The 14,514-nt window shown below is 45.9% G+C and overlaps 1 protein-coding gene across 1 annotated transcript in view; it reads right to left on the bottom strand.

The window, feature by feature from the left end:
- The window catches only part of PMFBP1 (polyamine modulated factor 1 binding protein 1), a 2,019,859-nt gene extending 2,006,132 nt beyond the window's left edge, over positions 1–13,727 (bottom strand). Inside the window, exon 1 of the mRNA XM_085636957.1 lies at positions 13,602–13,727. Coding sequence (XP_085493083.1) covers positions 13,602–13,632 — 31 coding nt within the window. The 5' untranslated portion in view covers positions 13,633–13,727. The remainder of the gene's footprint in view (positions 1–13,601) is intronic.
- Between the last annotated feature and the right edge of the window lie 787 nt (positions 13,728–14,514).

Genomic DNA, 14,514 nt, shown 5'->3' on the forward strand with positions numbered 1-14,514 from the left:
GACCACAGACCTCACTATTCTCTGACTTTACAGCTACATCTCTTAGGGAAGTCAGCCCTACAGTCAAATCAACAAATCCACCATGTGCTCTTTCTGATTCCTTAGCCTGCAATCAAAGTCTGACCCTTTCTTTCAAGGTTCTTATTTGCCCAACCCCTCTAGATAATCCTCCCCTCAGTTCTGATACTCAACCCCACTGTTTTCAAGTAGCAGTTGCATTACTTTTAGTAAAAAAACGCAACAGGTGACCATCCTCGCTTATCGCTCAGTTGCCATTCTTCTACAGGATACTAAAACACCTAGTTTTTAAAATCGATCTACTACTTATATCTCTCCTAAAACCATACTCAACCCACTTCAATTGAGTTTCCATACTCGTCACTCAACAGAAACCTAACTCTCACAGGAAACCAACTTGAACACCTAAGCTCATCACAATCACCTTTTATCCATGCACATTCTCTATGATCTAATTGTAGTGTTCACAATAAAACAACAGAGAAAATGAGGAAAAATGTGAAGAGCTTCTTAACAATTTGCCAGTTCATAACATCACAACCAAAGAGACAAAGATGGCCAAATTCTATATCCAAGTCACATGGTCTCAAGAAGTCAATCAACCTATACTGAGTTACTGAGTTCATTGAGACTGGTCTGTGCAAAACCCTTTCTAGGCGCCTTCTCTCACTTAGTATCCAGTTGCATGCTTCATCACTAGACCTCCTCACCCAGTGAGATGGTGCTACTGGGTGGGCTCAACCAGTTTCCTGTGAGCTTCAATCTGACTGCCCTGCTACTCTACCCTCCCTTATAACACCTTGGGCATCACCGGATCAGCTCTAAAATAGTTCTCATCTACCCTTCATATCACTCTTTCTCAGCGGTGTGAAACCAAAGCCATCCTCAACCACTTCAACACCAGTTGGTGTACCTCAAGGCTCAGTCCTGGTCCACTCCTCATCACATGCTCATTTGCTTCCTCTCCCCTTACATATAGAATATGCATACTTCTATTCCTAGACATAGCTCTTCTCTCCCTGCAAACTGACTCACTGCCATTCATCAATGTTTTATCACTTATGTTAAACATTTCTTAACAGTTCTTTACTATTCTTGTTCAGCTACACTTAAAGCTGCACGTGGCTCATTCTGCTTCCCTGACTGCCACAGATAGAAATTGTGTAGTGCGGTTTAGCCCCCTCAATGCAAATGGAATGTTTCATTATTACTACTGCAAAAAGTCAATAGTCGCGTGGCACACTTAAATTTCACAATTGTATTCAATTTAAAAAATTTAGTTAAAAAAATGTATTCACAGTAGGGTGCATGTGGGTACCTCCCTCTGACCTGAGGGCATGTATACCAAGATTAAAGTTGTGCTGTTTAAACCATAGACAGTGTCCCCACTTTGCACTCCAGCGGGTTAACCACCCATATCTAAGTTTAATTTAGTCTTTTAAATAAACTTTAAGATTTCTTTTTGTTTATTCTTCTTTGAAAATCTTCTTTTTATTATATTTCTTTTCACAAAGTTGCTTCACTTTTGTAAACTGGTATAAACGTCAGATTTCTTCTTGCACGACAATTTTCATTGTAGCTTGTTGTAAACATTCTGTGATCATTTGGAACATATTCCTGTATTCCCGATGCATTTCGGGTCAAAGCCCTTCTTCAGGGAAATCATTCTGCAATGTTAATGTAAATTCAATGATTCAAGAGGTTTTACTCCTCTGTCTCGTTTAAAACAGATGACTAATCAGTGTTCGGTTACGTGAAGTGCTCGAAATGTTACCCGCGAACAGTGCCAGTAATTACGTGAATTACTAAACAATAGTGCTGCGCGTCTCCTTCAAAAAAGTGTATCGCTGGACTGATTGTGAAAACATGCTAGAAGGTCACCACATTCACCTAAACAGTTAAACTAAACCGCTCAAACAGTGAAAGTGTGTCATAATTGTTCGTGAGTTAAATAAAAAAGTTCACACTCAAAAGACCATGAATCCCACTGATCACATGTTCCCAAATTAAATCACCCTTCGAATGTGGTCGAAATAAACGGTAAAGCAAACCAAATTACTAAAAACATACCAATGATACGGCAAAGTCGTTTTTCGGTACCAGTAACCATGGAGGCAGTCTCCATCTTTCGAACACTCTGTATAAAAAGACCCGACGAATATCAGTACCTCGGTCCGGTAAATTAAAAGTGCACAGACTGTGCCTACTCAAGTGAATGCAATCTTACCTACCGTCCAATATATGGTTAATGAAGCGGTGTTTAAGGTGCCTTGGTCATTACACACGAGTTTAGGTGAACGTGGTGACCTTCCAACATGTTTTCACAATCAGAAAAGCGATGCACTTTTTTGAAGATAACGCGCAGCACTATTTTTAGCGATTCACGTAAGCACTGGCACTGTTCACGGGTAACATTTTGAGCACTTCACGTAACCGAACACTGATTAGTCATCTGTTTTAAATGAGACAGAGGAGTAAAACCTCTTGAATCATTGAATTTACGTTAACATTGCAGAATGATTCCCCTGAAGAAGGGCTTTGACCCGAAATGCATCGGGAATACAGGAATATGTTCCAAATGAACTGAGCATGTTTACAACAAGCTACAATGAAAATTGTCGTGCAAGAGGAAGTCTGATGTTTATACCAGTTTACAAATCTGAAGCAACTTTGTGAAAAGAAATATAATAAAAAGAAGATTTTCAAAGAGGAATAAAAAAATAAAAAAATCTTAAAGTTTATTTAAAAGACTGAATTAAACTTAGATAAGGGTGGGTAACACTCTGGAGTGCAAAGTGGGGACGCTGTCTATGGTTTAAACAGTACAACTTTAATCTTGGTATACACGCCCTCAGGTCACAGTGAGATACCCACATGCACCCTGCCGTAAATACATTTTTTTGACTATATTTTTTTAATTAAATACAATTGTGAAATTTCAGTGTGCCACACGACCACTGACTTTTTGTTTTGACTCACTGACCTGCAGGGTGAGCACCTATTGTACAACCATGTCTTATGAAGAAATTGCAAATATCACAGACAATCGTGCAGAAACTTTTGGTTTTTCACTTGAAGAAATGAATCGCATTTACTCTTTGATTTAAGAGACTGACCCCTCCACAACTGCCACTGCATCCACACAGAGCTTGATCAAGCAATTGCTATGTCACCAAAAGGGAGATGGGAGGCGTGGCCAAGCAGGCTACGATGGCAGCCATGTCATGCTGAGGCTCTGCAATCGGGCTAGCATATTGCCCGCTTCCCGGCGTCGCTCCGAACTGCTAAGACACCAGCCAGGTGACGGAACACATGCTGCGCCCAACGGTGCTGTAAATTCTTAATACCTGGGCGCGCTTCCAGCAGCAAATCAGAAATATCGGTCGCAGGCTCTCGGCAGCAAGGTGGCGCCCGCCAGTTCCTGACTGCGGGCCCAGGGAGACCGGACCTGTGCTGCGAGACGCACGACTGAAGACGGGCACGGCAAAGTAACCACAGTCATAGCGAAGGTGAAGGGACACCCCGACACTGCTGATACTTGGCGCGGGCCCCGGAAAACACGCAGGGAGGCGGACATCGACGGCGGCGACTGGTGACAGCCTGCCATTTTAGCTGCTGCAGCCTTTCTTTAACAGCTACCCAGACCCGCGATCCCGCCGAGCAGGGCCGGAGCGCCAATCTTTACTAGTAGTGACTCAGGAGCCGGGGGGCTGATTGCCGCCCCCAGACCAGCAGCGACCTACGAGACAGCCCTCGGCCGGTGCTGTCTGACCCTAAATTAGCGCCCAGGGCCCGCAGCGGATGGCGGAATTGACGTAGAGTCTCTGGAGACCCCTGTGGGCATACAACACCGGCAGGACAGAGGTGAGCAGCAGATTCTGAGCATCGAGAGGCAATACAAAAGAGTTCCCCTCCCACTGCTGCAGGAACTGAACGCACTCGAGGTGGATGCTGCCTGACCTTAAAATGGCGGCTCTTAAATCCTGGCTATCCCTGCATCAGTCTATACTAGTGAGACTCGCAACCTGGCTGCTGGATCACCTGTGGCCCTCGCAAGGACCTCTTCACTGCAACAACACGCAAATCGTATCATGCCTCTCCTGGCAGCGCCCACCCTCCCCCACAACTGCAGGAAGGCGAGTTGGGCCTTGGGGCAACCGGAACGAAGGTCCCCCACTTCCAGATGTCCACTGAACAGCTACAAGCCTCTCCCCTTACCCGGTGAGTGCTAGTTTTCCAACTGGACCACCCAACCCAGCATCAGGACATTCTCACAACGAGCCAAACACTCTGCCACCATTGGCAACGCTCGTTACACGCGAAACCTCCTAAGTCACCGCAAGGGGGAAACCATGAACATCACAGCATACCACAGTGCCCGAGAATGCCCCAGAAAACATGCCAAATACCCGGTCATGGGCCACAACTACTGCGCCTCAGTCCAACCTGTCAATCTCGGACAAACTGGATCAGGTATTGACAGCCATCGAACTCTCCAGGATGTCCATGGAGGAGCGCCTTGGCACCCTCGGGACAGTTATCAGCCTTATACGGGATGACCATCGCAAATTGGCAGACAAAGTGAAGGAGGGGGAGAAGACACTAGCCGATCTGCAACCCACCGTCAAGGCGCACCAGAAGACGCTACAAGACGTCCTGAGCCGTCTACCCATTATGGAGGAACGTGCAAACAATTTAGAAGGGCGTTCAAGGTGCTGTAACATCCGAGTGCTGGGTCTTCCGGAGGGAACTGAAGGCTCGAAACCACTGGAATACCTAGAAGCATGGGTGAAATCCGTCACCCCCACGAATGAACGGACAGCATTCTTCTCCATTGAACGCACCCACAGGGTCCCGCCCGCAAACCTCCACCAGGAGCAGCCCCCAGACCGATGCTGGCGAAATTCCTACACTTTCGAGACCGGGATGCGGTACTTCGAGCAGCCAGACAGGCAAGTCCCCTGCATGTGGAAAATAAACAGATAATGATATTTCCTGATTACGCACGAGCGGTGCAGCAACAAAGGTAATCGTTTTTGGAAGTTAAACGTCGATTGCGGGCGAACAATATACAATACTCCCTGCTCTTCATAGCCCGCCTCAAGGTTCTCTATAATGGCTCCGCTATCTTTTTCACAAATGCCGAAGAAGCGCACGAATGGGCAGATCAACACTGCACGCAGCAATCCAGAACTGAGACCGCACGAGGCTCAACTTTCAAAACGCCATGCACCAGGAGACGCAACTCGATACAGCAACGCGGCGGGGCAAATAAAGTGGCCGGGACTTGCACCCAAGACTCTCCAGACATGGAACAAATCATGAAGGAACGACGGGAGGTCTTACAAGCGGTGATCGACCTACAGACCTCCCCCCTTGCAAGAGACATAGATCGACCCCCACACATCTTCTTGTCGGAGGGCGAGGACGACAGCGACGGAACACTGTCTGGAGCGGACTCAATTACGCCTCCCCTGGTCACCCCTCAGACGGCTGATGCCATGCTGGATGGACAAACGAACACCCTCTCGTCATGAGAGGGTTCCACAGAGAACACAGTAAGAACCTGCACAACCTAGACTCACCTATTGAGCGCACGCAACATTGACATGATCCAGCACACTCCAAGCGACGCCCAATGATCCTGCAAAGGCCCGATCAGCAAATCGCCTCGCACACATGCACTGCCACCCCCACCACATATTGCTGTACTCTCCTCTTTTGAGAGAATAGGTTTGGAAGTATCGTTACCAGCGATGGGTCCTCGGAATTGGGACTGTTTCACGACCCTAGTTTTGCAGTTTATTACCCCTGTTCAGAAACGTCCCGCCCCCTCATGGAACTTCACACAACAGGGTACCCGAAACGCACGTATGGGCGACATCATGTATTACATATGTACCTCACCCTACTGGGGAATTATCGGTCACTATACTCCGGCTGATACATGCCACTCTGGCACACACCAACAAGACCACATGGCTATAACAATACAGAACACTGACATCAGCATCCTCACGCTCAACACCAGAGGCCTCCACACGCTGAGCAAACGTTATGCTATATACTCCTATACAAAACGGCAAAACGCTTGGATCACCACTACCGAGATAGGCAAACTACAGACCAAATGGCGTGGAACCATATGTGCCACGTCATACTCCGCATACGCACGCAGGGCGCTGATTTGGGTTCGGCCAGGGACACCATTTCAGGAACTCTAGACGGGTGGTAGACAAAGAGGGTAGGTACGCCCTGCTAGAGGGACTCCTAGATAGGCAATCAGTACTCCTGGGTAGTATATATGCCCCGAATGTAGAGCAAGACAAATTCTGGGACCGCCTCACAGGGGTTTCTGGCCCAATTTGCCTCTGTACCATGGATTTTAGGGGGCAATTACAACTGCACATTGGACCTCACTTTAGACCGCTCCCACCCCCCACCCACACACTCTTCGGCCTATAAGCAAAGCGAACGGTTTAAGGCTTGGGTCACACAATAGGCACTCACAGAGGCATGGAGACTACGTCACCCACAGACTCAACTGTATTCATTTCACTAAATCCCACATAACCTGCGGGTCCGTCTAGACAGATTTCTATGCTCAGCGGCGGTTCTACCCAAAATTCAACACACGGATTACTTGGGTAGGATTATTTCTGACCATGACGCCCATATCCTACGACTAAACTGGAGACCCCCAGTCCCCACATGGAGACTTCCACGGGACTGCCTAACAGATCAAGCCTTCAAACACGAACAAGGTCAAAGCATCCAGGACTACTTCGCTAATAACACAGGGACAGCGTCCTCAACGTTAGTGGAGGGGGACACATTCAAAGTAGTGGCCCGAGGAGAATGTATTAAACAAATAGTTGGGGTAAAACGGACACTAGAACAGGCACTCATCAAAGCCGAAAAGTAGCTCGCCACCGCTACTAAACGAGATGACGTATCCGATGAAGCGGTGACACAGGTGGCCAAAGCCAAGAGAGAATACCAAGCTGCGCGTGTCGACCTCTGTCGGTACAATTTTAGAACATATGCAACCCGGATGCATAAGGAGCGGGATAAAACAGGCACATTATTAGCATGGTTAGCCAAACAGGACACGGACGTGAGGCCCATAACAGAAGTGATAGACCCCCTCGGAAACCTGGTACGGTCCCAAGATGAGATCCTCTCAGCATTCCATCAATACTACTCGGAGGTTTACCGTAGCCCAGCACCAGCCGAGCAGGACATATTTGATCATTTTCTCGACCCCTTGACGATCCCCATAATTACGAAGGCAGACAGAACAGCATTAGATACAGAGATACAATCCGCTGACATTATTCAAGCCCTACACGCCCTAGGTCACAACAAAGCAACGGGGGTGGACGGGTTCCCCCTAGAATATTACACAACCTTCTCCCCCCTGTTAGTCCCCCGATTGGTAGCGATGTTTGCGACCGCATTGAAAAAAGGAGAGTTGCCGAGATCCCTTCGGGAATCCGTTATCGTGACCTTCCTGACACCAAACCGCGATCCTCAACAGATGGCCTCCTATCGTCCCATCACGCTTCTATCCGCCGACTGTAAGATCCTGGGAAAGATATTAGCAGACAGATACTCGCAAATCATACGCCCCCTGGTCCACCCAGATCAATGTGGCTTCGTACCGGGCAGAAACACATCCCAGAATATACGCCAACTATTCAATGTCCAAGACCAAGTGGGTGACACATATACCTGGGCAGCCTGCCTTATCCTAGACCTCAAGAAGGCCTTCGATACCCTCACATGGCAGTATCTCTTCTCAGTCCTACAACGAGCAGGACTCGGTCCCATCCTCTTGGCGTACACACGACTCTTATACACCAAACTCACCCCGCGTATTCGCATAGGGCGGTACAACTCGTCGGAATTCGCAGTATAGAGAGGCACGAGGCAGGGCTGCCCGCTGTCGCCTCTACTCTTCGCCTTCGCGGTAGAACCCCTAGATATACAGCTGCGCCAAGAGGGGAAACACTGGGGTATTCCATAGCAGACACCATACACAGTGTCTCCATGTATGCCGATAACCTTCTCCTATATATTCGAGCCATTACCGAGGATCTAACACCCATTTGGGCAACGCTGACAGAATTTGCTGAAGCCTCCGGGCTAAGAGTGAATTGGGATAAATCCACAGTGTACCCACTACATCCGAACCTTCCCCCCGGGACATTTGGCTGGATGACCAGAAAGTAACCTGGAGCGCGGAGGCCCCCCGATACCTCGGGATCCGTCTCTACCATTCCCCAGCTGACATATTTGAGGGCAATCACCGTAGGGCTTTGGCCGGCATCAGATCAGCGATCGGATTCTGAAGGAGCCTTCCATTAGCCCCGATCAGCCGGGTGGCTCTAGCCAAAATGATAATAGTCGCTCGGTTTCTATACCACTTCACGAACCTACCGGTAATCCCACCCAGAACCTTTTGCCGAGACTTAGACTCACTCCTCAGTTCACTAATATGGGGAACAATCAGACATAGGATAGCATTAACAAAACTACAACTACCCACCACGCGGCACAACTGCAGTGGTTATCCTACTGGACGGCAGGCAGACACATAGGTGAGACGTACACCACAACTGGTTGGGTGCCCATTTCAGAACTCCGCCGCCTATTATTACCAGGCACTAAACCGAGACGTACATATCCCCTACAAATAGCGGTAGCACGTAAGTGCATGCAAAGGATACAACGTATGTCACCAGGGAAACCTCCATACTCTCCTCTGTTACCGCTGGTCGGGTGGCCCAAAAACGAACAATATTACACACCTAAAATGCTTCACACATGGACGGACTGTGGCATTACCGTGGGATTACCGAAATTGAGTCGCTATTCGAGGACGGACAGCTTAGACCGTTCCAGCGACTTATAGATGACTACGATCTCCCCCCTGGCCAGTTCCTATTTCACCGCCAACTCCTCGAAAGTTACTGACCGTATCACGACCTCTCGACGGGTGAGCCAGCTACACTCCAATCTTATATATGGGAGTGGGGCGACACATGACCACATGGCTCTATAAAGCCATACGAGAACTCACGAACAGACCCCTAGAGACCCTGCGGACCAATTGGGAGGAAGAATTAGGGCGTCCATTACATGAGAAAGAATGGGAGAGGGCTCTTGAATACCCCAAGAAGGTGCCTAGAAACGCACGCTTTAAAAATATACAATTTTATATTCTACATAGGGCGTATCTGATGCCAGCACGCCTCCAAAGATTTTATCCCGATACCCAGTTCCTATGCCCTAGATGCCACTCACAAGAAGCAGATTGTTATCATATGTTCTGGAGCTGCCCCACAATACAACCATACTGGCAAAAGAATCACAAATCACTTGGAGAGCTCACCAGGCTTACACACTTGAACACCTGGGAAGCCTGTGCACTAGGTATTTTTCGGAAACAGAACCAACACCAAGTGCCCATCAGATTTATCTCACTGGCCATTTTTCTAGCTAAATGGAGCATAGCTATGCACTGGCGATCTCCCACATGCCCTCCGATCGCGGCATGGGTGAGAGCAGTACACAAATGGGCAGCAGCAGAGGAAGAAACATTACGAGAGGAAGAGGTGAAAGAGATACGTAGGCACCCCATTTCCATGGAGTGGGCCCTATTACTGCACCAATTCAAACAGTCACTGCCCCGTGATAACATATATGGTGACACGCACTCTCCGATGACCCCACAATCTCAAGTTCGGACCGCAAATGCACACACCGGATCTCCTCCTGCAGCGCACACATAACGTAGATTGTTTTTAGCACCACGCATCACACCATACCCGAAGGCCAGATGTCAGAGCAGGACCGACCACATTTTTCCCCTCATCTCTAGTAACACACAGATGTACCGATTAGCGAGGCATATATCGCCCGGATACCTCATCTGACGTCAGTGCCCGGAATTCCATGAATATTCACACCCCAGTTCTATATGGCAATCACTTAGCATCAGGCCTTAATGTTGAGAGGATACCCGTCTAATTAATGTGTGGATAGCACTGTACCACGATGTAAACTGAGAGGAATGCAATCCAACCAAATATATCCTAACGCACTTCGTTATTGTAAACTATAAATGCCAATAAAAACAGGTTTTTAAAAAAAAAAAAAAAGCCAAAAGGGAGATAAATCAACGCTTACACGCCAGTACCTTAATCAAATATCAGAGTGCAAAGGATACCCAGAGGTCTAAGAATTGCATTGAAGTCTACTTTATGCAAAAACAACTCCAAATTCACAGAGCGTTGGTACGCTATTCTCAATAAATACTCGTTAGACACTTTTCGCTTACCAACACACGAAGAATTTGAAGGAACTTCTAGATAAACCACCTCAACCTATGGTTACCACTTATAAAGGAACAATCCAGTGCCTAAATTGTGGGCACTGAAACAGTATCATCAAAGGAAACAAAATGACACATCCCACGAAAGGCACACCCATACGACTATACACCACAGCAACCTGGGATTCAGAACTTGGTATACCTTTTGAAGTGTCCATGTGGACTCATATGAGGGCAAAACGGAACGAAAAATTAAATTTCGATTGACAGAACATAAAAGCAATATCAGGAATCACCTTGAGAAATCATCAGTAGTGATGCATTTTACTGTCAACAAACATAATGTTAGCCAACTGAGATTTTTTGAGCTAGAAGTGGTTCCTTTAACTGAAGGAGTTGATAACAGGAAGAGGTTATTACAGCGAGAGCTGTTTTGTATAAAAAAAATTGGATGCTTGCCAGCCCAAGGGACTCAATGAACGAGTTGAATACAGCTGTTTCCTTCGATAGTTATTCATCTTACAGTAGGTGATGATATAGACCTAACATAAATCGTTATGTAATATATGACAATTGTTTTGTAGACCCACTAGGTTTATGCTAATACATATTTTCCACAGTGATCTGTGATCTATCCTTTACACGCTTTACAGTATAGTGATTACAGTCAAGATTTAACTGGTGTATTCCATTTGAAGCACCGTTCATAATTATCATTTTGATGACAATGCAGAATTATGATGACACATCGGAATATTTGTTTACCACGTTTAATTATTTATTCACAATGTAAATACAAGCACCAATTATGTTTAGATTTCATTACTGTATCAGGTAAAAACTCATTAGAACGTTTAACGAGATCAGCCGTGTTCTCTAACGATAGGTATTGAGCACATCACACACCCATTGCCAGATGGCCACAGTTTTGCACATTGTAATATTCAGTTCTACACTTTTTAAGATGGCGTCATTGTCAGACCCTTTTTTTACTTCCGGTTTTCACCGGGTTCTTTGTCACATCAGGACACGCCGGGGCGATACGCCGGGGTTACTCGTGTGTAATGACCAAGGCACCGTAAACACTGCTTCATTAACCAAAAATCATGATGTTTATACCAGTTCACAAATGTGAAGCAACTTTGTGAAAATAAATATAATATAAAGATTTTCAAAGAAGAATTAAAAAGAAAAAAAAATCTTAAAGTTTATTTGAAAGACTGAATTAAACTTAGAAAAGGGTGGTTAACCCTCTGGAGTGCAAAGTGGGGACACTGTCTATGGTTTAAACAGCGCAACTTTATTATTATTACTACTGCCACAGCAGCATAGTATTCAAACTACACATAGTGAAAATAATCCCATATATATCGTTGAACACATTGATCAATGCAGTAGTACTTATTAAACTAGGATTACTGCAACAGTTTCCTAGTGGGCCGCCATCAAAATAATTTCTCCGTACTGGATAATGTTCTTAACTTTGCAACCTTTAAACTACCTTCAAAGATACACTTCCACCTCATCCTATCAGCACCAAGTGGGTTGTCTCTGTACAAAGACTGGGGACAATTACAAGCTACTAAGACTAGTATTCTGGGTGGTGCATTGCATGTCCCCCAACTACCTCATTCCTTACTCTCCGGAGGCCCTACATTCTGTCAACGAAAACTTTCAGGTGGCACCCAATACCGATGTGCAGAACCACAGTTTCCAAGCTTTTTACTTTTAGCAATGCAATATCCGGGCTTAACTCCATCCCATGACTTAGAAGCAACCTTAATGTGCCATCTTTTATGCCGTGAAGGCAAAGGGTAATTACTCTCAACGCCCTCCATTGTTAACATGTACATTCATTTCTGATGTGTATACCCCTGTATTATGCTTGTTTTTGCGGTTAATCTGTCACTCAACAACAGCTTTGCACTTCACTTCAGTCATTCGCTACAGTTTATGTTAACCACCCAATGTGCCTACCATGCTAGGCACTGTTGTTTTTGTGCAGTATAACATTTATGTTAGAAATGTTCAGGCTGCTTAATAAACACAATTTTTGCAAAGGCCAGCACAAGGAGATTGAAGAGCCCATGCAAAAGTGCAAAACAACGCATGACCAAACCAAATAGGAAACACAGCTGGGAGCCAGGGAATGGCAGAGGAGTGCACAGCAATGCACAATTCATGGCAATAGCACAAAACATGGAATTGACCTTCAAAAACAAGCCACATTCCTATTCATGGGGAAATAAGAGAATATATAGAAGGGGTGAAGCCCTCGCAGGCTAGGGCTTAGCACAGTACAAACCATCAAAGTTTGCTGCTATAATTTATATTCTTATTAATCTCCCATTAACGTACATAACCCCAAGAGATATCCTGCACACTGTCCCATATATTTCACAGCTGCAGGCCTAGAAGGGAGTGAAATAAAAAAAATTGAAAACTTTTGTGAAACGTATTCGAATTGTGCAATGTGATTTTTTGGTATCGTTTGGTGAAATTTTCACTCAAGGGCATATCTTGGATAAACAAATCATGTGAGATACTGGCAGAGGATTGCTTCTAGATTTTTTTAAATCTCTTCTATGCTAACCAGTCACCTGCGAGCAAAAAATTATGCAGAACTGCATACCGGGTATTATTTCGCTAGCATAATTAAAATGTCACTCATGCCTATCCATTCTTCTCATATACCAATCAATACCCTTCTTTACTCTTACTACACCACAGCCCAAGAGCCTCCAGCCCTTCACTGATCTATACCTTCCATCCCTCTTTTTGTCCAAGGGCGTGCAGCAGGTGCATTTGCACCGGGGCCTCGGAGTGTGAGCGACCCTCTGCACCACGATTATGACAATTTTTCAAAGTCATACTCGGCGTAGAGGGTCCATTTCCCTTCGTTGCATTATGGCCCATAACTCTTTTGCTAAACCACTATCTGTCTAGTCTCACTCGATCACCATTCCCCAACGCTACTTACTATCTTCCTTTCTTCTGACTACACCATATCATTCCTCTAACTAATGCCGCAAACTCATTATTTTACTGCCCCAAAGCCTCTTTTATTCCCGCTACGCTATACATCAATTAGATGGACACCTTTTGCACTAACAGTCCCAGATGTACCACACACAGGACTCTGCAGAGAACCCCATACTTTGACTTTCAAAGCTACATATAGAACATCTCGTGGACCATTTACCAATGCTGGTCAGCACACCCAGGCGTTCCCACCGATCTATACCTGACATTCCCCCTGCTCTGCGTCCGTCCATGGCTCCCTGTATCTTCTTTCCCCGCCGCTCTTTCCGCCACGATTCGAATCTGTTGATGTACACGCTATTCGCGCAACCAAACCCACTGTTAAAGTTGCATGAAGCGAACGACAGTCTATGCAACCAACAGCACGCCGATTTCGCACTACGACCTCTGCCGAACCAGATTTGAACCAATCAGAGATGTAATAGGGCATGCCGTTTTGGAACGTTTTTTTTTTTAAAGCTTGGTTGATGAAACAGGTTGTCACGGAAACGGCTTCTCTCGGTATTCCAATGGTTTGTTTATGAGGTGGGTATAATCACGTGACACGCACAATGTATTTGTGCAATGAGCATCCAGAGGTTTTATGATTGACGCTTCATCTGCCGCCTGCGATTGGAGACCGCTGAAGAGGAGGATCTTTGTGCTAGACCTCTTTGCAGTTGGGTTGGCGGGCTGAAGGGAGCGTCTGCCGTTGCCATGAGGATTGCAGTGTTAGCAGTTACTGCCTCAGACAACAAGCATTTGCAATGCAATAAGTCTCGCATTTATCCGAGTTTGAGCTATTGATTTGCAAATAACAATGCCTTTTATTTTTGTTTTCGTTATTAAACCATAATTAAAAGGCATTGTCATTTACAATGTCAATAGCTTAAACTCGCAGAAATGCGAGACCTATTGCATTGCAAATGCTTGTTCAAGGTGTACCCCAGCAGATTTCAGCATATAAAATACGTGTCGGTTTTCAGAGGGGGTGGTGCCACGGTGCTACCTGGATCAGATATGCCCCAGGTTTATAAAACAGCTGCTGTTGTGCTGTGCAAACATGAGCGTTTTTTCTACAAGGCCCTTTGAGTGTGGAGGAAGGGATACCAAGAGCCTGTAGTACAAGAGTCACT

The sequence above is a fragment of the Triturus cristatus genome, chromosome 12 (genome assembly GCF_964204655.1).
Source record: "Triturus cristatus chromosome 12, aTriCri1.1, whole genome shotgun sequence".
Classification (NCBI taxonomy): Eukaryota; Metazoa; Chordata; class Amphibia; order Caudata; family Salamandridae; genus Triturus; species Triturus cristatus.